This window comes from Euleptes europaea, chromosome 1, assembly GCF_029931775.1.
Source record: "Euleptes europaea isolate rEulEur1 chromosome 1, rEulEur1.hap1, whole genome shotgun sequence".
Taxonomy (NCBI): Eukaryota; Metazoa; Chordata; class Lepidosauria; order Squamata; family Sphaerodactylidae; genus Euleptes; species Euleptes europaea.
The window spans coordinates 59,645,493-59,670,128 of NC_079312.1; the positions used below are offsets into that span (position 1 = coordinate 59,645,493).

At 41.8% G+C, this 24,636-nt stretch overlaps 2 protein-coding genes across 4 annotated transcripts in view; both read right to left on the bottom strand.

Annotated features, from left to right (window-relative positions):
* Window positions 1-1,047: 1,047 nt before the first annotated feature.
* LOC130480361 (protein ATP6V1FNB) lies at window positions 1,048-9,156 on the bottom strand. The gene is made up of 2 exons (XM_056852857.1): window positions 8,591-9,156; window positions 1,048-1,383 (listed from the first exon to the last, which is right to left on the bottom strand). The coding sequence occupies exons 1-2, from the start codon at window positions 9,027-9,029 to the stop codon at window positions 1,265-1,267; spliced, it is 558 nt and encodes a 185-aa protein (XP_056708835.1). The 5' UTR covers window positions 9,030-9,156; the 3' UTR covers window positions 1,048-1,264.
* Window positions 9,157-18,409: 9,253 nt separating this feature from the next.
* The window catches only part of FLNB (filamin B), an 89,646-nt gene continuing 83,419 nt past the window's right edge, over window positions 18,410-24,636 (bottom strand). For all 3 annotated transcript variants that reach the window (XM_056852886.1, XM_056852877.1, XM_056852869.1), the window contains 6 exons: window positions 24,502-24,617; window positions 22,615-22,747; window positions 21,343-21,519; window positions 19,473-19,691; window positions 19,072-19,275; window positions 18,410-18,654 (listed from right to left, as the gene is read on the bottom strand). In XM_056852886.1, the coding sequence (XP_056708864.1) occupies window positions 18,467-18,654; window positions 19,072-19,275; window positions 19,473-19,691; window positions 21,343-21,519; window positions 22,615-22,747; window positions 24,502-24,617 (1,037 nt within the window). In that variant the 3' untranslated portion in view covers window positions 18,410-18,466. The remainder of the gene's footprint in view (window positions 18,655-19,071; window positions 19,276-19,472; window positions 19,692-21,342; window positions 21,520-22,614; window positions 22,748-24,501; window positions 24,618-24,636) is intronic.

Sequence of the window (24,636 nt, forward strand, 5' to 3'; positions counted from 1 at the left end):
GGAAGTGTGATACCAAGCTCAGTAGTGATGTGCACTTTTGGGAAGAAATGGTAAAATTTTGAATTGGAATGGGGGGGCAATACTGTAATACTGAATTTCCAGGTATCCCTATACCAGTTTGTGTTTATTTATTCTTATTTTTCAGATTTCTGGATATATGGGTTCCTGTGGAGATCTTTCTGGGGGTGCTTTTAGAGCACATAGCACCAAATCTGCAGGTAGCAAAAAAAAAAAAAAAACCCAAACCCTCTTTCCTAAAGATACTACAAGTTTGAAGGAGATTGAACAAAGGTGCCTCACTTTACAGACCCCTAAACAAGGTGTCCCCAGCCATCCTGGTTTCCGTTGTTTCCCATGGAGGAATATGCCACGTGTCCTCCAAGACAATATCAAACAGTAACAGAGAAAAACTCCCCCCTCCCCATACACACTAGGCCTGCCAGGCCCCTACCTCCTCTTCCACCTGAATTTTTTTCTGTTTTGTCATAATTCCACAAAGTTTTGTGATTCTATTTTTTTTGCTTCTGTTCATAAACAGAATGACATCAAAAGACATTTTTCGGGTATATTTTTTGCTCAGGAACTTCGGTATGCACATCCCTGTTGCCCTGCCTCTAAGGAGATGGCTTGTTTGTTCAGACCATCTAGTCCTATGTTATCAACGTGGACTGATACCAACTGTCAAAGTCCTCTGGCAGGAGTCTTTCATGGATCTGCTTGCTGGAATAGATTCTACCTCTGAGTTGTACCTTCCTCTTTTTCATGTAATGCTTGAGCAATTACAACTCAGTTTTGAATTTCAAAATATTGCACTAACTTCATCTTATATAAATCAGGTTGATATATCCAACGCACATGGTTGTGGTGGTTTCCCCCCGCCCCTTTCCAGCCTGTGGCAGGTTCTCAGAATATGCTCATCCAGTGACAAGTTGTCGCCACAAAGAGGGAACAACCCGGAGAAAACAGCCATGTCAACTGGCCCTAAATCAGGCAAACCGTCCCAAAATTATGCAAGGTTATACACACCTTTTTGGTACAGAACCCAAAAAGTTACTCCAACAAATTCAGATTTACTGGGAATCCATTGTGCAACAAATACTACACAGAGATTACAGAAAGAGAGCAAGGCTGGAGGCAGGCTTTAAATCGGAAAGAATAATTATGGAAGAAATAATTATAGAGTTTGCGCGATCCAGCACCACAACAAATATCCATGCTAGGCAACATTTCGCAAACATTTCCACATTTCAGCTGGCTTCAGTATTCATGACAGCTTGTCAGTTTTTGATGGATGATAGAAGACTCCATTTCTGAAGTAGAAAGTATCCTTTACAATTCGGGATTTGCCATGAATTGGTGTCCTGATGTCTTTAACAACATCCCCTGAAAAATTTGCAATAGAATTGATTATATGGAGGTTAACAGGAATATGGGAATAGGATGAATTTTTTAAAGTGCTGGATGAGCTTTTAAATTATACAACCCTTCTTTGCATGTTTTAATTAAATTAAAGATAGGCCACAAACACAAACTTTAAAACATCACAAAAAACTATATTTAATGTTTTTGACTGTTAATCCTTTTGTTAAAGTAAAAATGTTCCTGAGATTTGTTTTGTACACAGTAGGTTGACAGGCAAGGCACACACTTTTCTTTTTATCAGGCTATACAATATACTTTCTACTGATGCTTAACAAATTATAAGCAAATAAAGGATCTGTCTAAATCAAAACATTTTGAGTTGTAAAATATTGTCGAAGGCTTTCACGGTCAGAGTTCATTGGTTCTTGTAGGTTATCCGGGAGACACTGTCCTTCAGTGCTACTACTCTGAAGATGCCTGCCACAGTTGCTGGCGAAACGTCAGGAAAGAAAATTCCAAGACCACGGTTACACAGCCCGGATAACCTACAAGAACCAATTTTGAGTTGTCTTCTGAGGACTAGTGGTGTTCACAGGACCGGGGCCAGTAGTGCACAGCCTCAGCTGTGGCAGTTTCATTTTTTATGAACAAGAGCTTCTTTTTAGAATAGGAGAATTTCTAGTTAAAAATAATCAGGGGCACTGGTTGCCCCTCAAACAGGGTAGTGTTGAAAACTCCACCTATGTGACCTGATCACGCATGTTTCTCCCAACAGATTGTGCAGGGTCATCATCACACAACATGTAAGCTACTATGATCATAACGATGGTAGGGTGCTTAAAAGGATTAAGAGATAACTTAAGAAAAGTGTCCATTATAAATAGGTAAAACCTCTGGACTTAATTTAAAATATTTCTCCTTCATTGGACATCTTCAAGCAGAGGCTGAACAGTCACCTGGAAATCTCTTGTTCTGAATTTCCTGCAGCGAACAGAGTTGGTTTGGATGACCTACAAGAAACCTTCAATGCTGAGTTGTATCCAACCAGCTTTATGACTCATTTTACCACAGTGCACATCCCACGCGGCTTTTGTCCACGCAGTTCCTATGATCCCTAGCAAACTTTTTTGGCATTCAAAAGTGACTCCCTCCTCTCTTTTACCAGCAAAAAAGCTGGTTGAATCCAATCTATAGACTGTTTCTGTCATTATCAATTCATAAACAATAAAATACATATACATTGAAGTTCTAAGCAGAGTCGTGCCTTTCTAAGTTCACTGAAGTCAATCGGTTTAGCGAGGTATAACTCTGCTTAGTATTGTACTGACAAATACTGAGAAGGCCTGTGCAGTAAAGTAATAGAAGTTGCTGACCAGACTACTGAGCAACACAAGCAAGGCTCTGTGAATACTTGCTTGGAATGCAGGTAGGGTTGCCAGGTCCCTCTTCGCCACCAGTGGGGGGGGGTTAGGTGGATCCTGAGGAGGGCGGGGTTTGGGGAGGGGAGAGACTTCAATGCCATAGAGACCAATTGCCATAGTGGCCATTTTTCTCCAGGTGAACCAATCTCTATCGGTAGGAGATTAGTTGTAACAGCAGGAGATCTCCAGCTAGTACCTGGAGGTTGGCAACCCTAAATGCAGGCTAGACAAAATATCTGAATGCTAATAGAGAAAGGAATTGGAAGGGAAGGTGGCATGGTATAGCCCAATCTTTCAGATCTCAGAAGCTAAGCAGGGTCAATACTTGGAAGGGAGGCCTCCGAGGAAGACTCTGCAGAGGAAGGCAATGACAAACTACCTCTGCTTCTCCCTTGCCTTGAAAGCCCCCTGCTGGGGTCGCCATAAGTTGGCTGCAACTTGATGGCACTTTACACACACAAAGAAGAGATTAGCATAGGTGTGTGTGTGTAAAGTGCCCATCCTACACCTAATACAAGCCAGGCTGCCAGGGTAAATGGAAAGTGCAGCAAAAAATAAGATCATATATAGAAATAGATAAGGCCACATCCTCCCCATTGTGGTAATGCTGCCTAGGGGATGGAACAGACAAACAAACGAGCCATGCTGTCACACATCCCCAGCCGCCACACACCTGTTGAAACAATTACGAGTAATGCCAATTGCCAAAAGATGAGATTTTCAGACTCCTTTGCTAAAGCTCACAACTTGTAAGCCGATAGAGCAAAATAAACATGTCATGTGTTTCTTGGCTTTGGTGAAATTCACATCAGGGATTTAACTGCCATGTTAGGGATACACCTGTAACTAAAATGAAACTGCCTGTCCAAGGCTCAGCTACTGTCCACTGCTTTTATAATTGGTTGAAATAGTTAGCCATCCCAAACGGTAGAACAGGCTGCATTGTTAAGGGGTGGAATTTCTTTTTCCAAAATTCACTATTTTTAGAGATAAACATTGATTCATCTATCCCTTTCTGTTTCTAAAGAATTTATATTTGATTTCTCTGTCTCCTGTTGTGTGTGTGTAGAGTGCCGTCAAGTCACAGCCAACTTATGGCGACCCCTTTTGGGGTTTTCATGTCATGAGACTAACAGAGGTGGTTTGCCAGTGCCTTCCTCTGCACAGCAACCCTGGACTTCCTTGGTGGTCTCCCATCCAAATACTAACCAGGGCTGACCCTGCTTAGCTTCTGAGATCTGACAAGATCAGGCTAGCCTGAGCCATACCTGTCTATAAATTCTGTAACTTCAACCGTTTCTTTTTTTTAATGTTATAGACCATAGGTGGGTCTAGCACAGAGTTGCCAGCTCAAGATTGGGAAATACCTGGAGATTTTGGGGGTGGAGTCTGAGGAGGGCGGGGTTTAGAGAGGGGAGGGACATCAATGCCATAGAGTCCAATTGCCAAAGCGGCCATTTTCTCCAGGGGAAATGATTTCTATCACCTGGAGATCAGTTGTAATAGCAGGAGATCTCCAGCCATCACATGGAGGTTGGCAACCCTAGTCTAGCAGGAGGGTAGGAAGGTGTAGGAAGACATTGCCGGCTTCTGAACATCTGCAGAATGAAATTCTGAAATTTTGTAGAACCTCCCTTGGAACAGACTCCAAATTCCTAAAAAAAAGTGAAAAGGAAACAGATTGCTGGATTTCAGGAGAAAATTGGGTAAAGAACTACGAGAATGCCTCTTAATGCTACTATGGGGCTTTTTGCTACAGGGCAAGTGGATCTTTGCTCTTATATTCACACTGGCCTCTGGCACCAGAATTAAACCACACTGGCATCTGGCACCAGAATTAAACCCTCCCTGTATGCTTCAGTCAGATTTTTGGCTTTGACTGCCGTTCTATTTTCAGAGCACATTCATTATCATCCAATTAAAAGGTTGTTCAAAGTTTCTTTTTCTTTTTTAAACCCCCACCTCTTGCTTTTGCACTCTGAATTCTGCTCCAGCTAGAGAAAGAGAAGTGACTTTGTGATTGGCGCTAGGGTCAAACATGTTTTTATGCACAGTGGGACATTCACAGGTTAGTAGGGTTGCCAACCTCCAGGTACTAGCTGAAGATCTTCTGCTATTACAACTGATCTCCAGCTGATAGAGATCATCATGGGTTTCTCAAAAACAGGTCATGCCAAACTAATCTCATATCTTTTTTTGAAAGAGTGACAAGTATGGTAGATGAAGGGAATGCTGTAGATGTAGTGTACCTTGATTTCAGTAAAGCCTTTGATAAAGTCCCCCATGATCTTGAAACAAAGCTAGTAAAATGTGGGCTGGACACTGCTACCGTTAGGTGGATTGGTAATTGGTTGACCAACCGAACCCAAAGGGTGCTCATTAATGGCACAACTTCATCCTGGAGAGGAGTGACCAGTGGGGTGCCACAGGGGCCTGTCCTGGGACCAGTACTATTTAATATTTTTATAAATGACTTGGATGATGGAATAGAGAGCATGCTAATCAAATTTGCAGATGACACCAAGTTAGGAGGGGTAGTTAATTCCCCGGAGGGTAGGGTCAGAGTTCAGAATGACCTCGATAGACTGGAGAGCTGGGCCATAAGCAATAAAATGGATTTCAATAGGGAGAAGTGTAAAGTACTTCACCTAGGCAGAAACAACATAAGGCAAAGGTACAGGATGGGAGAGAGTTGGCTTGACAACAGTACATGTGAAAGAGATCTGGGAGTCTTAGTGGACCACAAACTGAACATGAGTCAACAGTGTGATATGGCGGCTAAGAAGGCCAATGCAATTCTGGGCTGCATCAATAGGAGTATTGTGTCTAGATCAAGGGAAGTAATACTACCACTGTATTCTGCATTGGTCAGACCTCACTTGGAATACTGTGCCCATTTTTGGGCTCCACAATTTAAGAAGGATGTTGACAAGTTGGAGTGTGTCCAGAGGAGGGCAACCAGAATGGTCAAAGGTCTGGAATCCATGCCCTATGAGGAGAGACTTAGGGAGTTGGGTTTGTTTAGTTTGGAGAAGAGAAGGCTGAGGGGAGACATGATAGCCATGTTTAAATATTTGAAGGGATGTCATGTTGATGAGGGAACTAGCTTGTTCTCTGTTGCTTCAGAGACTAGGACACGGAGTAATGGATTTAAACTAATAGAAAAGCGATTCCACCTAAACATTAGGAAGAACTTTCTGACGGTGAGGGCAGTTCGATGGTGGAATGTGCTGCCTCGGAGAGTGGTGGAGTCCCCGTCTTTGGAGGTCTTTAAGCAGAGGCTAGATGGCCATCTGTCAGGAGTGCTTTGATTGTGGGATCCTGCATGGCGGGGGGAGGGTTGGGGTCACTGGGGATGTGGGGGGAGGTAGTTGTTAATTTCCTGCATTGTGCAGGGGGTTGGACTAGATGACCCTGGTCGTCCCTTCCAACTCTATGATTCTATGATTTCACCTGGAGAAAATGGCTGCTTTGGCAATTGGACTCTATAGTCCCTCCCCTTCCCAAACCCCACCCTCCTCAGGCTCTGCCCCCAAAACCTCACACTTGTAGCGAAGAGGGGCCTGGCAACCCTACAGGTCAGTCATAAACAGAATTATATCCTTCTAAGTCCATTGAAGGGAATCATCTTAGATGGGTGTATTTTCTGTTTAGAATTACACTGCTAATTTTTTAAAAAGTATACTTCAAGTTCAGGTCTGTATGTCTCTGCAAAATCTTTAATTTGAGCCATGAATCAATTATTAGTTATTGCCCATTTAAAGAAAACAAGTTGTCAACCATTTTGATCCCTCCCCTCCATAACACTTATGTGAGAGAGCCAGCGTGGTGTAGTGGTTTGGAGCGGTGGAGTCTGATCTGGAGAACCAGGTTTGATTCCCCACTCCTCCACATGAGCGACGGAGACTAATCTGGTGAAGTGGGTTTGTTTCTCCACTCCTACACATGAAGCCAGCTGGGTGACCTTGGGCTAGTCACTGTCTCTCAACCTCACAGGATATCTGGTGTGGGGAGGGGAAGGGAGGGTGATTGTAAGCCAGTTTGATTCTCCCTTAAATGGCAGAGAAAGTTGGCATATAAAAACTAACTCCTCCTCTTCTTCTTCGGGCAATTCTTTCAGGGAAGACTATCAAGAAAACCCATGCCTCAATATTGCATCACAAATTGTCCACTGGATGTCCACAGAAGTTTTTTACCATTTGCTCTTCCATTGTATACTATGGTTGCCAACCTCCAGGTGGTAGCTGGAGATCTCTCGCTGTTACAACTGATCTCCAGGTGACAGAGATCAGTTCCCCTGGAGAAAATGGCTGCTTTGGCCATTGGACTCTATGGCATTGAAGTCCCTCCCCTCCCCAAACCCCGCCTTCCTCAGGCTCTGCCCCCAAAATCTCCAGGTAATTCCCAACCCGGAGCCGGCAACCCTACTGGACACACAAGCCAGACAATCAGCACTATGCAGAACCAGTTTCTTTTGTAAGTAGGAAAAGAGCTTCCTGCAAAGAAGAACTTGTATATGTATGCGCTGCCTAGAGTTGCCAGGTCCCTCTTCACCACCGGCGAGAGGTTTGTGGGGTGGAGCCTGAGGAGGGCAAGGTTTGGGGAGGGGAGGGGCTTCAATGCCATAGGGTCCAATTGCCAAAGCGGCCATTTTCTCCAGGTGAACGAATCTCTGTTGGCTGGTGATCTGTTGTAATTAGCAGGAGATCTCTGGCTACTACCTGGAGGTTGGCAACCCTAATGCTGCATCAGAGAGGTCACAGATGAAAACCTGTATGTCTGTACATAGTTGGTCCTTTCGAATATGAATCTGTGAGATCTTCTACATTTTATAATTCCCATTGAACACAGCTCCGCTTTAAAAATGTTAATGTACAAAACAGCAGATTAGCTCTACTTTGAAGAAAATATATAAAAGCTTTATCATAAAATGAGGGCTGACAAAAAAAAATCTTGGACTCTTTAATAGATGCCTGGTAAACCGAAATTCAGTAGGTGCAGCATTTCCAACCATTCTATGTCTCTGCTAGGAAGAAAAAGTCTCATCTACTTAATTTCTTTAATTTCTTTACTTAATTTATACCCCACTTTTCTCCCCAGTTGGGCCCCCAAGCCTCTTGCATCATTTTCCTCCCCTCCATTTTATCCTCACAACCACCCTGTGAGTTAGGTTAGGCTGAGAGTCCATGACTGGCCCAAGGTCACCCACCAAGCTTCCACTGCAGAGTAGAGATTCAAACCTGGGTCTCCCAGACCAAGTCCGACACTCGAACCAAGACACCACACAAATAGGCACAACAGCAGGGCCAGCAGAAATGGTGGTCCCCTTCACCAGCACTGGCACACATGCTTAACTTTGCATGCCTTCTAAACCCCAGCCCAGACTTTGGCATACAAGATTAGTTTATTGTTTGGCTTTTGCTAACCATACAAAAATGCATAGCTGATAATTCAGTGATTTGCATGGTGTGTGCCAAGTAAGATGTGATTCCTAGTCATTCTGCAGGTGCAAAGTAAACAGCAGGTAGAGCACCTTGATCCAGCAGTAGCCATTATACTGCAAATTGTGGCATCTGACTAAGACCTAAAACTGCCCAGATATGACATCTTGGCTCCTTAGGAATAACTTTTCCTCAAAAAAGACAATGAAGGATAAGAAGTAGAAAAACAAAACAACCAAAAGAAACTCAAAGGCTCCCTTTGTTTTTTCTATTGCTGCCAATAAAACAGACGTTCTTATATATATTATGTGCTTCTCGTGTTGTTGGGGGGATGAATATGGCAACCACCAAACAAGCGATACATACCTAAGCGCCAGCCATACTCCCATGACGACAGCACTGGGTAATTGAATTTATCTTCGGGGCCTTTTGCGTTTCTCTCTTTGAGGTAGAGCTTTCTGCCTTTGCCATCGTGGGAGATGCCCTGGTACAGCAGCTGAGTTGTCTGCAGGTTTGGAGCCCTCATCTCTGGAAGGGGTTCCTGAAGGGTCAGCCCTGGCTTCTCCTCTGGCAGCTCCTGCTGCTGTTTTGGCGTAGTGCTTTCTTCACAACTGGGAAAGCTCGTCTCCTCCCTGGCGGGACTGATGGGAGGTAAGAAGCATCTCCTTCTAGAAATGCCCATGTCAGGAAGCCGCCTGGGGTATTTATGCCCATATTTTGCCTTCCAGTTGACCCTGCAAGAGGCCTCCTTGTAGATCAGTTCTCTCCAGCCATTCTGCTCTCGTGTGGTTAATAGGCCCCTCATAGCCCTGGACAGAAGATTAGAGCGCAGCAATCATTGCGTGCCTGGTGGAAGTTAACGCTTCTTGTTTCTGGTGTCCAAGGAAACATGCACAAAAGGGCCAGGCTCAAATTACTGTCAAAACAGGGTCTCCAGTTTGCTTCCTGCCCTCCTCCTGTTCTATGCAGAAAAAACTGTGGGGTGAGGGGGTGGGAGGAGGTTGTGAGATGCTTGAAACCTTAGCCGGGCTGAGTTTGATGCTGTAATCAGCCAACAGGTGGAATTAGTTACTAGATAATCCAGTCAACTCTCTATGCTGGCAGAACTTGTAAATCAAAGTGAAAACAGCTAAAGGGAGCTCTCTCTCTCTCTCTTCTGCCCAACCCTTGCAGATCTGCATGGAAGATCCCCTTGCTCTCTGCTCACACTTTGTAAAAAAAAGGGGATTTAAAGGCAAGGCAATTAAACTGAAATGGTTGTGTGGAAATTAGAAAAAGTGCTGAATCTGAGCTGCGCATAAGCAAGCAAGCGACTTCCCAAGTTTGATTTCTCTGTTTTTCAGTTGTGTTGGAATTCACCCAAAGTAAACCGAAGCGAAAGTCAGCAGAAGCCACAAAATGTTTGATTGTCTATCATTCTATGTGGTGGCTGCATTCCTTCTCCCAACCATGAAACTGGCCCTGTGCCCCGCTCAGAACCCACCGTGGGGTGTAGATGTATAACACGGGTCTCAAATAAATGAGTTTTGACTGGTCCTGTGTGTTACATAAAAGCCCCCTTCTATCATACAGTGGCCATGGCAACTGTAGAAAGGAAGTGCGGTAGAGGGGTTTGCACACAGTATGCAATTATAGAGTGGGAAGCTGAGTGTATGCCACTGTGTGGCGTTTTTCATTTCCTTTGAAAGGATACCATGGGCCCTTAAAAAGTAAGCACCTTGATTCTTTTTTTAAAAAATCTTTAAAAGCATGAGTAACAATCTATAATGTAAGCAGAAGGAGCTGTATAAAGGAGCCACTCTATTCCAGTCATCTGGCATCTTCTTTCCAGCTTTAATCACACAGCAAGAACGACCACACCCATACAGACATGGGAAAGTTTAGATCTCTGCAGATAAGTTATAAATGAAAACATACAAGTGACAGATCTCTACCCTAGTTTCAAGAAGTGCATACTGAGTAAATCAATATGAAGGAGAGGTATGTACCCTGAATACATTCATAAACTGAATGTTATGCCCAGAGTTGCTTAGCAAGAACCTTCATTATACAAGTACAGAAACTCCCCACAGATCAGCATACTTGGCAATTGTGAGAAAACATAACAGCCCTTGTAGATAACACAGCAACTTATCTATGGGTGTGAGCAGCAAATTGTATCTTGTAGGTTCATAAATAATACTCCGAATTTGTTGCCAAAAAGTCTGGCTAATAGGACAGGTCCAAAATACATGTCTGTGATATGCTCAATTAGAGGAACATATCCAACAACCACTAGTAGACCCTGGATATATACCTGCCAACCTATTAGGTGTTAAATACCAATTGTACATAATGTTTGCAGAATTTTCATTTAAATCAGAATACATTTGAGCTGACATGAGACAGTATCAATTTCTGAACTTCCACTGGTATTTCTATTGACAGCATCTTATTCCAGCTTTTGCTAAATATCAGATCTGATTTTGTTTTATTTTTAATATCAAGCTGTAGAAAACTGGGGTGCTTTTTTTGATATTATTATAAAGCAGTATTTCAAGCTCCGTTTTGCCTCAAGGTATTTTCTAACCAGTGAGAACACCACATGGCAAAGGCTGAAAGGAAGTTTATAATCCTCCCTCCACTCATTCTATTATTTCTTGAAATGATAACGTTATGGAATGAGAAAAAATTCTTTTATCTTTTTATATCTTTGCCAGGATTGAACATCAATGAACTATGAAGCTTTGATTGTTTGTTGGAAAATATTGGAGAAAGACCTGGGCTCATTCTGGTTTCCAGACTATACCAAATTTTTAAGTCCTCTGCAATAGGAAGAAAAACACAATATCAGTTACTTTGATGAAACCGTATCAAATCCTCAATCTTCACCTTTAATATTCTGGAAACAGCTGCCTCATCTTTCCTAGGTGTCAACAATTCCTTTAGTGATGTCATTCAAGCCAGTTTATAGTACACTTAAACATTAGGTACCCTTAAGCCTTCCTAATTAGTTTGCTTAAACATGGTATTTGCAGTGATATGGGGGAGGTTTGCCTTGCCAGATACATTTTAAAATGATTTTCTGTCATTGACTCCATTTTAAAATGATTTTCTGCCCTTGACTGGGGATTTTGAAAAAGGAGGATCATTTTTACAGTAGAAATTCTCCCAATAGCTGGAGTAGCCATGATTAGCCTGATCTCATCAGAGTTTGGAAGCTAAGCAGGGTTGGCCTTAGATGGGAAACCATGAAAGAAGACTGTGGTTGCTCTGTGCAGAGGGAGACAATAGCAAACCATCTCTGCTCATCATTTGCCTTGAAAACCCCATGGTCCTGGGGTCACCATGAGTCAGTTGTGACTCGATGACACAATTATGCATTCTCCCAAACCATAAAAATGGTAACCATGACCATCATGTCAACAATTCATTTACTCCAGATTGTAACGTACCGTTTCTGCTAACAGACTAATAAACATTGTCTTTCCATTTTTCAGGGAAATACTATGGGAAATCCAGCCAAAACACACTTGGGCTTTGGGGAGGGGGGCATATTGTATGGGCTACCATGATGAGATCCAAGCTGCATCCAGCTGATAGCTTCCCAGAGACTCAGAAGGGGGTGTACAGCAGTCATTACACACATTCATTCTGTGTCGCCTGGCTGCCACTGACTCTGCCCGGACCAGCTTTGCAGGTGATCTGCAGGGCTGGACAGGGTCTTGAGCCTTGGCTTCCTCACATCCAAGCCCAGGCCTAGCTCCACTTCACTACACTGAAGAAGCCAACAGAGCAAGTTAATCTTTTCTCCTTTCGTTCCCAAGCCTTTAGTTCCCTTGAAAGATCCAAAGCCAAGAGGATCAAAGGTGGTTGCAATGCAAGTGCCTTCCCACAACCGCATGGTAGCAATTAAGAGCTTTCAGGGACAAGGAGGCACAAGTGTTACAAGAAGGAACTATCGGAAAAGGCAGGGAGGATATCAGACCATTCATGTATTTGCTCTGAGATTTGGAGCGCAACATACTATTCATAGAGAATGCAGATGGAGAGACAGAATATACGTTTTCTAAATTAATGCCACTATAGAGTGCAGTTTGCATACAGTGAGAATGTAGTGTTCTTTCTAGCAGCAGCAGAATATACAGAACCTTCCACCTCCACACAGCTCCCCCCTCCATCTATCAGCCATATTCATCCCTCTTCTACTTAAATTTGGGACTTTCATCATCTAATCCTGAACCTTCTTAGAAGGAGAGGAGTGCCCGCCTGTTTGGGGAGCGACTGTTTTCATCAAGGGCAGAGCTGCCACCTACTCTGCCCTTCCCCTCCAGCCCCTGGAGAAGGGAGTGTCTACTGACCTGCAGGTTTGAGGAGACTGTTTCCACCTGGTCTGCCCTCCCCTTTCCACCGTGTAGGTAAGTTTGATGACAGACTTAATTTGATAACTTGCTTTTACGTTGCTTGCAGAATTGGTCTGCTGTTACCCTTAATATTCTAAGCTGCTTTGAGCCCACACTGAGCAGAGAAAAGTGAGTTAACAGTGCCTACCTAAATAAGAATAAACCTGTCACAGTAGCCCCATTGCGGTTAAAATTAAGTAGCTGCAGACATCCACTTTAACACTATAAAAGTACACATGGACTCTCACAGATGAATGTTGAGGCAAGGTTTTTGGACTTTGAGTTAGCTATGCCAGTTACCTGGTCACAGAAGTTGATTGTGTCACTATTTTATTTATTACTCACCCTGGCTTGCAGTAGTTGGTAGTTATGCTGTTAAATGATGAGGTTCCCTTGATATAACTTTGAAGGGTGATTGCCTACCTAGTTGCTTTCCCACTTGTGTGGGTTTGGAATAGACACTTTGGATCAAGAAGCCTGCAGATAATGACCAGTTTACGAAGGGGTTTTCAGGGAACGGATATTCAGTGCAAGAACTGAGGGGTGGAAGAGAGTGATAAGCAACCATATATCTAGACAGAGGAGGGAGGGCTTTGGCTATGGCATGCAGCAGAAGCACAAGGGACTTGCCTATCTCATGTCTGTGCATCTCATGCACACTGATGAAATGCACACATTTTTCATAGGGAGATGCTCGGTCATCCCACACTTTGGGATGTGTATACGAAGACATAGCAAATTTCTAACTTGAGAAAAGTAAAAGCCCCCTTCCCCAGGTCTACAAAATAATTAAACAAAATCCAGACGAATGTATTCATTAAGAGGCCTGGAAGAGGTACAAGGCCTGGAGGAGGTAGAAGTGAAGAATGGGTACTTAATGCCCTGCTGTAAACAAGTGCTTTAATTTTAGTGCTTCTCCTTTCTGCAGGTTGTTCCCCAAGGCTTCTCTTTCTCTAATGATACCTTGACTTTAAGTCCTACATGTGTTAGTATAAACTTAATGATATCCCCGACCTCAGCTTTCTTCTCTCTCATCCTGCCACCGGCAGTCTGCCAGTTCACCCAAAGACCTGAGGGCTGCCTGGGAAACAATTGCTGTTCTGCATTGGGGGTGGGGGGTAAGTGAATCCAGCATTCTTCCACAAGATTCTCCATTTCATTTTCTGTGATTCATTTTCGTTCACATTTTAAGAATTATTTAGATACCTCAATAGTTTGTACAAAACCAGAGAGATGGCAATTGCCTACTAGTTATTTGTAAATTGCTGCTGTGTTGGCTTTTGTTCTTGTATTAATATTAAATTTAATAAAAAATAAAATAAAAAGAAATTGATTGTGTCACACTAACCTTTGCGCTACACTGAATGTTTTTTTAAGTAGCGATGTTTACATCATGTATAAGGTTAAATAACTGATGTATTGCAATACAATGTGCATCACGTTTAATTGGTAAAGCAGGCAAGAGCCTCTATATTTTAAACTGTCAAATTCTACAGCTCTTCTGAGAAAACCTGAAAGTGATGCCACACCTTTCTAGGAATTGCCTGAAACTCTATGGTAAAACCAGAGAGTTTTTGGCAATTCCTAGAGAACACTGATGTAACTTCACTGCTTTCCCAGGTGTGACATCACACTGTCAGCCAATGCCACCCCTCATTTCCCCACCCCAAGTCTCCCGCTGATTGCCGGGCCTGGCAACCCTGACCTAGTACATCAGCAGATAGGATTCTTTTCCTGTTTCAAAAACTAGAAGACTTCCCCACAGCCAGTTAGGTTTATTACCAGGCATAGAACTGAATCCACTTCCTCAGTAGCAACCAGTTTTTTAGCACAGTGATCTCAAGTGCCTTTCAGGGCTGCAAAGGGCAGCATGGAAGGGATACCAAATGATTCTGGGAACTCCAGACAGAGCCATGGGTACAGGTAACAGATTTGGGCTGCTCTACTTTTCATTTTTCAATCAAGATTTAACCAGAATCTTAAAATACAGTATTTACAGTGCCCCCCTCCCCAAACTGTCACAAGCACAGTACAGTAGCTCCATGGGAGACATGTTTATCATCTCAAGGATTCTCTTGTGGTTCATCACATTATTTAAATGGAAGACACTTCCGCTAGGGACGCTGATTTGAGTGTCACGTTTCTCGGGGGCTCCCAAGAGAACCAAGAAACGTTTGAACTTGGGGGCAAATTTTTGCACCCCACCCCGGTTCTAATTAGTGGACCGAGGAACAGGAACACCCCTGCTGCCTTCAAGAGCGGTCTGACCCCCAGTTTTGCTGAGAGAGTCTTCGGACGACTCTCGGAATCCTGTAAGAGGTCCCGCCGGCCTGAGGGGGAAACACTGCTGAAAACGTCTCTTTGGAATTAGGCTCAGATCTCCCCTATCTATCACCATCTAAGCAACTACACAGAAGCAAGAATACCTACTCTCCTGAAATCTGAGTAAGTTAAAAGAACTCTTTTGTTTTACCTGGATCTGGAAGCACCGGGAGATTGCTAAATACATCGGCCGAATCTGTCTCTCCCCACTTAAATGTTTAAATGACTCTTTGAAAACAAGAAAAGATCAGATAAATCAGCAGGAATCTTATCAATTTGATCGGTGGGAAGACACAACTAAGATTTTTTGAAAGACGTCTCTGCTACCAATCAGAAACTATGACGTATAAAGAGGAGGGAGGAGGCGTAATCCCCCCACATCGCGAGATGTCGTCTTTCTAACTACACTAAGTCTTCCTGCCACATCCTTCCTGGAAATAATCTATCATCGCGAAAGTAGCAGAGAACTTGGAATCGGAAGTGTGGCATCATCGTGCAACTGGCAAATACCTCCCAAGTTCCTGAACAAAAGGAAGACGGAAGGTTTATGACACTGATTCCTGCAGTACCTCTCTGCTATTTATAACACCAGTCTTTGTCGGGACTTTACCAACTAAGTCTCAATGGAACTTTCAGAAGCAGCAATCATGGAACGTTTGATTAAACAGCTGGATCAATTTTCTGCTTTGATGAACCAAAAACTGGATTTTATCTTAGATGACCTTAAAGATATAAAAATTCAAATCATCACAATGAGGTCGGAGGTGAGATCAGAGGGTTCTTCAGATGACAAGAAAGACAAAGAACAGAAGAACCTTGCAAAGGAAATGGAGAATGACAACAAACAAACTGCAATAGTCCAGCTGGCAACAATGGATCTGAATGTGAGCGACTTAGATCTTTGTTTTTATAATCTGCCTGAGGAACTTTTTAACACCAGCTTGGAGGACTTAAAGGGTAGAAAAACTGGAGCTATGGGGATCTCCTTTATTGACTTTGAGATGGAAGAAACTGCAACACAGATCTACTATGAAGATCATTCACGAGCAGAAGAAATCTTACTAACAACTTCCAAGGATGCTCTTCGATGTCTAGTGTTAATGAAGAAAAGAAAAAAATGCTGGAAATTCCGGACAAAGGAACTGATTTAAAAGAGTCTGGCTTGTCTTTTGGAAGGGATTAAACAGGAATTGGTTAAAAGGCTTGGTTTTAATGGAATTGAAATAACATAAGATATCAATATACTAGAAATATAATTTGTATTAAAATGAGTGTTTGGGAGAAATGGAGGGTTTACAAAATAATTATTTTTTAATGAAAACAACTAAATGTTTCCTATTGTTCTAATCCATTTATTATTAGTGAGATTTACTTTTTTTTCTTCTTTTTTATGATTGGCATTTATATTCTTTAAAGAGAGAATGATTAATACAAAGAGATTGATAGGTATTAGTAATAATATTAGGATTAGAAGTTTATGCAAAAGAGATTACTAATTAATCAATAGATGGAGGGAGGTGTAGGGGAAGTCAATATATTTTTGATCATACTTAATGTTTTCTATTGCATTTTATATTTTATTCTTTGTTTATACTAACTCTTGAACTTTGTGTTTAATAATTTTGAAAAATAAAAAATTATTAAAAAACATTATTTAAATGGAGGGCACATGCCTCTTGTTTTAACCAGAGGGAAAGAGCACATGTACACCTGACACATATGCATCACTTTTGCTGCAGACTCGAATGCCTTATTCCTAAGCATTTTGTCATCATGTGAAACTCTGCATTTCAGTTATGGGGTGGGTTTTAATATTACACTGGCAGTCACCAAGTTTCCCCCCCCCAGTGGATTAAGATTAAAAATGATTAATTCTTGATTGTTTATGCAGATATGTATATATACATATATTTTTTCTTTTCTTTTAGTCTTAGCATGACACTGTTCAGAGCCGAATTGGCTGTATGAGCAGTATCATTAAAGTAAAGCATTTCAGTTATATTTAAACCACCAATGAGAGGTGCAGGTAGAATATGTGGTTACTGCAAATCGACAAACGTGAGCCAGGACATAGCTAGAACCAAGAAGCCAATCCAAATTAGTTTTAACATGCACATTTTATTTCATGAAGCAAAACATTCATGGTTTTAATAAGTTATAAGATACAATATTACAATCTTGCATTTGTTCCAGTTTATTTTGCTTTTCCTTATAGTTTACAATGTAGTGAGTATTTCACATTAAGGCACACAGCACAGTAAAAAAAATATCCTTACTCTACCCCCACAAGAAGCTGTGCTCAGACTTAGTGCAATGATACACAACTACAAAAATAAAGCTGACTAGGTAGAAATCTCTTGCTAAACATGGGGAAAGAAGAGTTATTTCCATTACGTTGTTTCTTCTATTAGGCACATTTTAAAGCTCAGAGAAAAAATGTCTACTAAAAGCCATAGCAGCTTTGTCCCAACTGTTAGTTGCTTCTATGGAATGCTTTTTAAAATACTTTATTTTCTCAACAGGAAGGGTTATGTGCTTATTCCAAACATTTAAGGGATAAACATGGAAGGCAAACAGGAGTGAGCCATACTGGACTCCTTAGACTAACCTTTTCACAGGACAATTTTTACTATTAGCAGGATTACCCTAAGATTCGTTTAATAGTTAACTGCCAGGCCAGTTATCACATAAATGGGTAAATGATGAGAGCAAGCCATGAGCTGCTTTTTACTGGCCTGTGTCGGAACTGAACATCTTTGCATTATAATTGGTGTATGAACTACACAAAAGCATAAATAAATTTATGTTATGTACAAAAACAAGCAGTGATTAGAATAAGACCTACGGCAGGTTGTATCTAAAGTGTCACAACTGATTGTGTCCTTGGGAACGCAGCAATATCAAGTCAACCCACCCCCATCCCAACAACTATAGTTAAAGCCAGTGAGCACTATAATCCACACAGAATGTTTCTGATAAAAGCTCCAAAATGATTTCATAACCTTTTGGCTTGATATACCTGATGTAATATGATTTTTTACTTTCCCCTAAGTATCAACAGCCAAGTATTGTCCATTTTAGTGTTCTGCTGTAAACACTATTTTGAGTACACAGTTAGGTATTAAGTATACCAAATGGTACATAAGTACCAATTTTACCTCATTTCTTTACAAACTGTAAACTGGCAACAGCCTAAGTGATATTCTACAGCTAAATGTAAGTTTCCAGTCAAGAGTCCATCACAAGTCAGTAGTTTAAGATACCCAATTATCTAAGACAAATTCCAGTTTAACAACTCTAAGATCCATGAAAAGATAGTGCCCTGTCATAACATGATTCTTGCATGTTGATTCAGAAAAACAGAATTTGAAGAGGGCATTACATTTTATAGCAATGATTCTCCAGTCAAAATGGAATGCACTAAAAACAGCTACAGATTTTAGTTTGGTGTGTTAAAATACGATCTGCATTCTGGAAAACACTTTCTGAACAGGATTGCAATTGTAGAAAAGTAGAACTTTGACACAAGACGATGTTCTTATGGAACAGTAACATGGAATGGGCTTCCAGGAACGTGCTCTTCACCCCACTTCACTGCCAGAATATAGTCACCCTTCTCCTTGACAACGTAAGTTACATTGTACTGGTGGTTGCCCAAGTGTTTCACAGATATCTCTTCACAAGGAGTTGTAGGTCCATGGACACCAACTAACAACATATTGGAACCTAGGGCACAATAGGAAAATGGTTACCACTAACAGGGGCAGAGCTTGACTCCAGCAATACTCAAAGATCCAAGGACTTCAAGCAATCTATAACTACTCTTTTCTCAGTATGTTGACTAAGCAAAATACTCTGCGGTAAAAGCACCATGTAACTCTATTAAACAGTCTGTCAGTGTTGAGACTACATGCTAGAACAGAGCCCATTGAGAAGGGTACATGCTGTCCATGGGTGCTTAGAATAAGCAGCCCCAACATCCCACTGTTAGTGGCCACTTCCCTATTTTGATACCAGGCAAAAAAGGGCTGGATATTTACCACCTATATCCTCCAACTGAACTTTCACCCTTTACTTTAATAATTATAGATCAGGATATCTGGACATTAGAACTCTTCACAATAGTACAGTAAGGGAAGTTACCTGCTTTGCTGCTGTCTACAGAAAACGAATTTTTCTGACCCACAAAAGCTCTTGAAAGCCCTGCTCCTCTGGAGGTAACTTTGCTTGCATCAGATGAAGATTTGGGAATGGCACTGTAGCAGGTATCTGTTGTTGACCTGGTCACAGACTCTACCAGAATGGAGGAAGTTTCATTTGAGATGCCTGGGCTAACTAGCCGCTGACCTAAAAAGAGAAAGGTCATTCTTACATTATCCAAAAGAATAGTTTCAACTGAATGGCTACATCTGGCTGTTTCACAATGCTAAGAGATTTCAAAGCCACATTAAAAACACTGATGTATATCAGCAACACCCTCCCCCCTTCTGTACTCCTTCCCCCAAAACCTATACATGTTGGCAACATTGGCTCCCCAACCTTACCTGTCACTTTTGCCTTGAAAGGACTCCCAGCAATATGACTAGGCCCTCCATATTTAATTCCAATTAGATAGTTTCCTGGAGCCATAGGTGTGTACATCACTTTGTAGCCCTCTGGAGCTTCCTGGCAATCCATTTTGACCTTTGAGGGACCCTCAATTGTAACAGCAAGGGTACCAGGACCAGCTTTGGTAGTATTTATTGTAAATGCTGATTGTAACCCTGGAAGGACAGAGTACAAAGATGGGCTCAATCACATACTTGGCAAGTGCACACCAGCAACAGCTGTAGTGATAGGGTTTCCAGCCTCTGGGTGGTGGCTGGAGATCTCCTGCTATTACATCTGATCTCCAGGCAACAGAGATCAATTCACCTAGAAAAAATGGCAGCTTTGGAAGGTGGACTCTATGGCATTATACCCCATTGATGCCCCTCCCCTCTCCAAACCCACCCTCCTCAGGCTCCACCCCCCAAAAAACCTCCAGGTAATTCCCAACTCAGAGCTGGCAACCCTGTGTAGTGAGCCACAAGCTTACATTTATATCCCAAACAGCAGCTTCAAATGGATCTCAAAGCACACACTGAACACACAGGAGGAACATGTCTGGCTAAAACACCTTGGCGGGTATGTTTAAAAAATGTTTACATTTTTTTGTAAGTTTTAAAAGTTTTAGTTCAATACACAAAACAAACATTTGTGTAGGAAGACAGTCATCTGTGGCTTCTCTGCAAGTATACTCCCCATCAAAAATGTAAGCTACTGCTACTTGTTGGATTGTACTGATGCTTTTATTGACTTCTGTTGCTAGCTGCCTCAGAAGCCTCCCTGAGAGGCAGGATAAAAGGTTTAATATTAATAGCTTTGATGAACAGAAAACCACTTATTTAAAGTCATCCTTGAAAGCAGCCATTTGTCTCAAAGTATAAACCCTTTGTATTTATCCTAATGCAATAAAGAGCTTATGTACCATCTACATTCACTCCCCAAGTACAAGTTCAGGTGTTTTATAAACTAGAGTTTCAACAAGTCCACTTGAGTAATAACAGTGTCACCAGCTAAGAGGTGACTCCACACTTTACTCAGCACGTTTAAGGAAATGCCTGCCCATTCACATGAACCCAGTGCTCATTTTCTGCTGACACCTTGCAAACTCATGTCTGCAAGGGCAGCTTTGCTTTACAGTAAGGAACTCTCTTGCCACAGGGAAATGTGAATGCAAAATGGTGCATCACATATATGCCTTAATGACAGGGAAGAGCAGCTCAATGGTCCCTGGTAATTCAGGATGGCACTGCAAGCTCATATTTATTTATTTTTAATAAAATTTTGCAGATGTTTCTTCAGGCAATGGTATTTGAAAGACAGGCCAGACAACTAGGTCCATATTTTTGGCAAATGTAGCAGTTGGATAACCAAGTTCTAAAAATAAGCACTGTTTTCATGGCTGTCTAGAAACTACTACAGCTCTGAACAGTCCAAAAAGCTGAGTCAAGTTGGCAGATTCTGTCGGTTAACTGGCAGCTGATGTTTCCCTCATTTGCCAAACTAGTTTATTTAATTCAGTTTTTTCCGAAAGCATTTGGAGGGAGCAGTGCTTAGACACCACTTCCATCGGCCACATTTGTCCTGGATTTCTTGCTTGACGACACCGCTAAACTGAACTGGCACATCGCTTATGAGAATTGTTGCTCTAATTAGTTTTGGCATTTAGTTCTGCAGCTTCCTGGATATTGGCTCATTCCTGTTCAGCTTCATAATTCACAAGTCTCAGAGCTATAGCATATATTAGGCAATAAGGCAAAGCAGTCTGTCCATGGAAGAAGCCAATATATTTTCACAATTTAATTACCAATGTTAAGAGGAGAAGATTACCTGTTACGCCACTTTCAAGACCTGGACCGTAGGCAGTAACAAGCGCTGGGCAGTCCACTTGACCAGGCTCCCCCACTCGAACTTTGAAAGGACTGCCTACAACATGGCTCCCATTGAACTTCACATCGATAGAATGAATACCATTTTCACGTGGGATGAAGCGAACAGCATATTTATCTGAAACACACATGCAGGCAAAGAATTGGTTTCTTGAATTAGTCTAGAGCTGCCATTGCGTTCTAACACAGAACACCTCCCTTACCAAACAAGGCTGCAGAAGCATTTAAGTTTTAATTTAGATTGATCTGAACTTAAAACACTCGAGGGCAGATTAAAAAGCAACCACTGCCATGTGAAGACTAGTGCAGACATGCTTATGGAGACACTCAGCCCAGACAGATGGGCCAGTGTGTGGCCTAATATTGCAAGCTGACCAGAACACAAACAGCCTTTGTAAAACTTGTTCACGTAGGTCTTCCAAACAAGTGTTAAATTTCAGCCTTAACATTTAAATTGGCCTTTAATGAAGAAACATGTTTCTTGTAAGTTAGCTTGTTTTTCCCGACACTGGTAGCAATAACCTACTATGAGGTGGTTACTCATTTGCCACATAAGTCAGCTAAAAAAGTTGTTCCACAAGTAGTACACTAGACATCTAGTACAAAATTAGTGTTTGAATAAAGTACAGTTAATTCAAACAAAGTTACAATTGAGATTAGGACTGACTAAAATCATCCAACAAATGCCCCACTGGGATACCTCAGAGGTGAGGGCCTTTCCATCTCAAACATTGCAACGCATTTATGACACAGTTGTAACAATGCAGCATGGAGACACCAGTACCTGGAATATCTTCAAGTGATTCCTTATGTGCAGAACCAGAAGTCTAGCTGAATGGGATATGCAAGGAGAAAGGCTGACTTTCCCACCATGCATAGAGGAGGAGCATACCCAATCCATTAGCATGCCTATGATAATATACAGTGACTGGGTCAATCAGATGCATACCTCTATCAGAGAAGATCCTCACATGCATGAAACCACCACCAGGGCAGGTGCTGAAGATTTACTAGCACATGCACTTCAAATCATGGAAAGCGGTTTCATTCAACTCTGGCCAAGACTGCTGTCCAATCCCTTGTGAAAAACAGCTGTGTGTATTTGGGTTCCAAAAATACCCTAGGCCGTGGCTGCAAATCTTTTTCTACATCAGTGCACTGTCTTTGTTCATCTGACTGTTACTCTAGTACAACATTTCCTACACATCCTTACCTTGTTCCAGTTCAGAGACATGACATTCTTCTACAGCTCCTATTGGACTGTGCACTTTAGCATCAATCTTGCCCTTTGCCCCATTTAGCCTTATGGCGAAGGAAGCTGGCTGGTTCACTTTCAGCCCAGACTCCTAAGAATAAGATATTAACATTATCATATTTTGGTTGCAAGATACACACTGAAATACTTCAATACACAATTGCCTCTAAAGATCACAGTGGCTTTGAAACTTGATCAAAAGCAGCACAAGAATTACATGAATTATAGCAGACATGTACCCCATCTGCAGTGGAATTTACATATGAAGAACTTCTCAGTTTAGCCATCTCCTAGACTAACTATTCTGGTATGTATCCTACATTTAAGCATCAGTCAACTAGAAATAGAATCCCACTTATTTCTTTGAGAATTAAACTAGAAATAAAAGGATTGGGATCATCTCCTGAGGTTTACAGAGTGGGATGTTCTCTTGATGAACTAATGTGCTTGCAAGGCATACACAACTTTGTCAAGGAGGACCACCGCTGGGTATGGCTTATAAAAACCATACCTCTTTCTATCTATTAGATGCATTCTCTATCCAAGATGAGTCTCACTTAGGTGATATGCAGCCCTGCTTTTCTAACTAATACTGGCACAGCTATTAAAAAAAATCAAAAGGCTTCTGTGTCACCCCAGTATTTACTATGCTAAGCCTCCTTTATATTCAAGTGAATTTCATGTCTCTAATGGCAAAACTGAAGTCAGTGCAAAAAAAAAAAAAAAAGAATCAAACATTTCTGAAAGTGTCCAAGTGCAGTGCTGTTTTAGGGCATAACTTACCTGAAATACCATTTTACAGCCTTACCCTCAAGAGAGAAATAAACTGAAAGTGAGCAAAAGCTTGGCAAACAGACCCCCAGAACAGAAGATCTGAAAAGCCAGCTTCTGCAACACAATTATCCTCCTCCGCTCTCCCCCCTAATCAGTTTTATTTCCCTCTTTAGGGTTTAAGCCAGCTGCCAAACATTACTGTCAAGGAGTCTTTAAATGAAACACAAGAAAATCATCAGTACCACAGCTGATTAACATCCTTGTAGTTCACTTGCTTTTGAGTGAGATCCGGCTGGAAAGATTATTTGAAAACCAAGTACCAGCACACAGTCTGCTACAAAAATCAGGTCATCTAACTAATGCTGAAATAAAGGACAGAAATTAATTCCTCAAATACGGCAAAAGCCTCCATACACTAGCTCACTGAAGCTCAGTCAAAACAGAAGTATGGAAGAGGCTAAGTCGATAGACATTTCGAAGAGTGATTACCTGCATTAAGCAACAGGCAAACCACAAAAAAGCAAATGGCTGAACATGAATACAAGCATCTACAAATAAGAACTTCTGGCTGCTGCTTGGGAATAACCTGGACCACAAACCTGCGGCTGTGGCACCTGTGCCAGTGAGAATTATTGTGCTGTGCTCCCCCAGGGGCCCCCATTCCTTCATGTGCATCTCAGAACACGCCTAAAAAAAATGCCTTCACATTTGCCTATGCAGAAGCAATGAGGCTATATGCACTCCTGCAAATATAATAATACAGCAACCACTTGTCACTGATTGTTATCCTATGCTTCAGTACCTAAAGACGACGACAAAATAATGATTGTAAATATGCCAGGGTTTCCAGAACACAGTTTTGTGTTACTGTACAGGACAGTGGAAGTGAATACCTTAGCTGAAAATGTACTAGCTACCCTCTCTCCTATCAGATGCCTTTCTGGGAACTCCATACACCCTTATACAGGACCTTCTTCCAAAGAGTAGCAGGTAAGTGAGTATGATATGAGCCCAAGAACAAGGATGAACTCAGCCTGTGGTAAGTTACTGAGATGTTTCCTTATGTCTCACCTGAAGGCTCATAACAGTGAGCCTACGAGCATCATCGGAAGGAGCTATCACAGGAACCAGGTAAGGACTTTCTGGAATATGCTCGTCATTAAATTTGATGGATACTTCGTAGTTACCTGAAAGAGACCCAAAAAA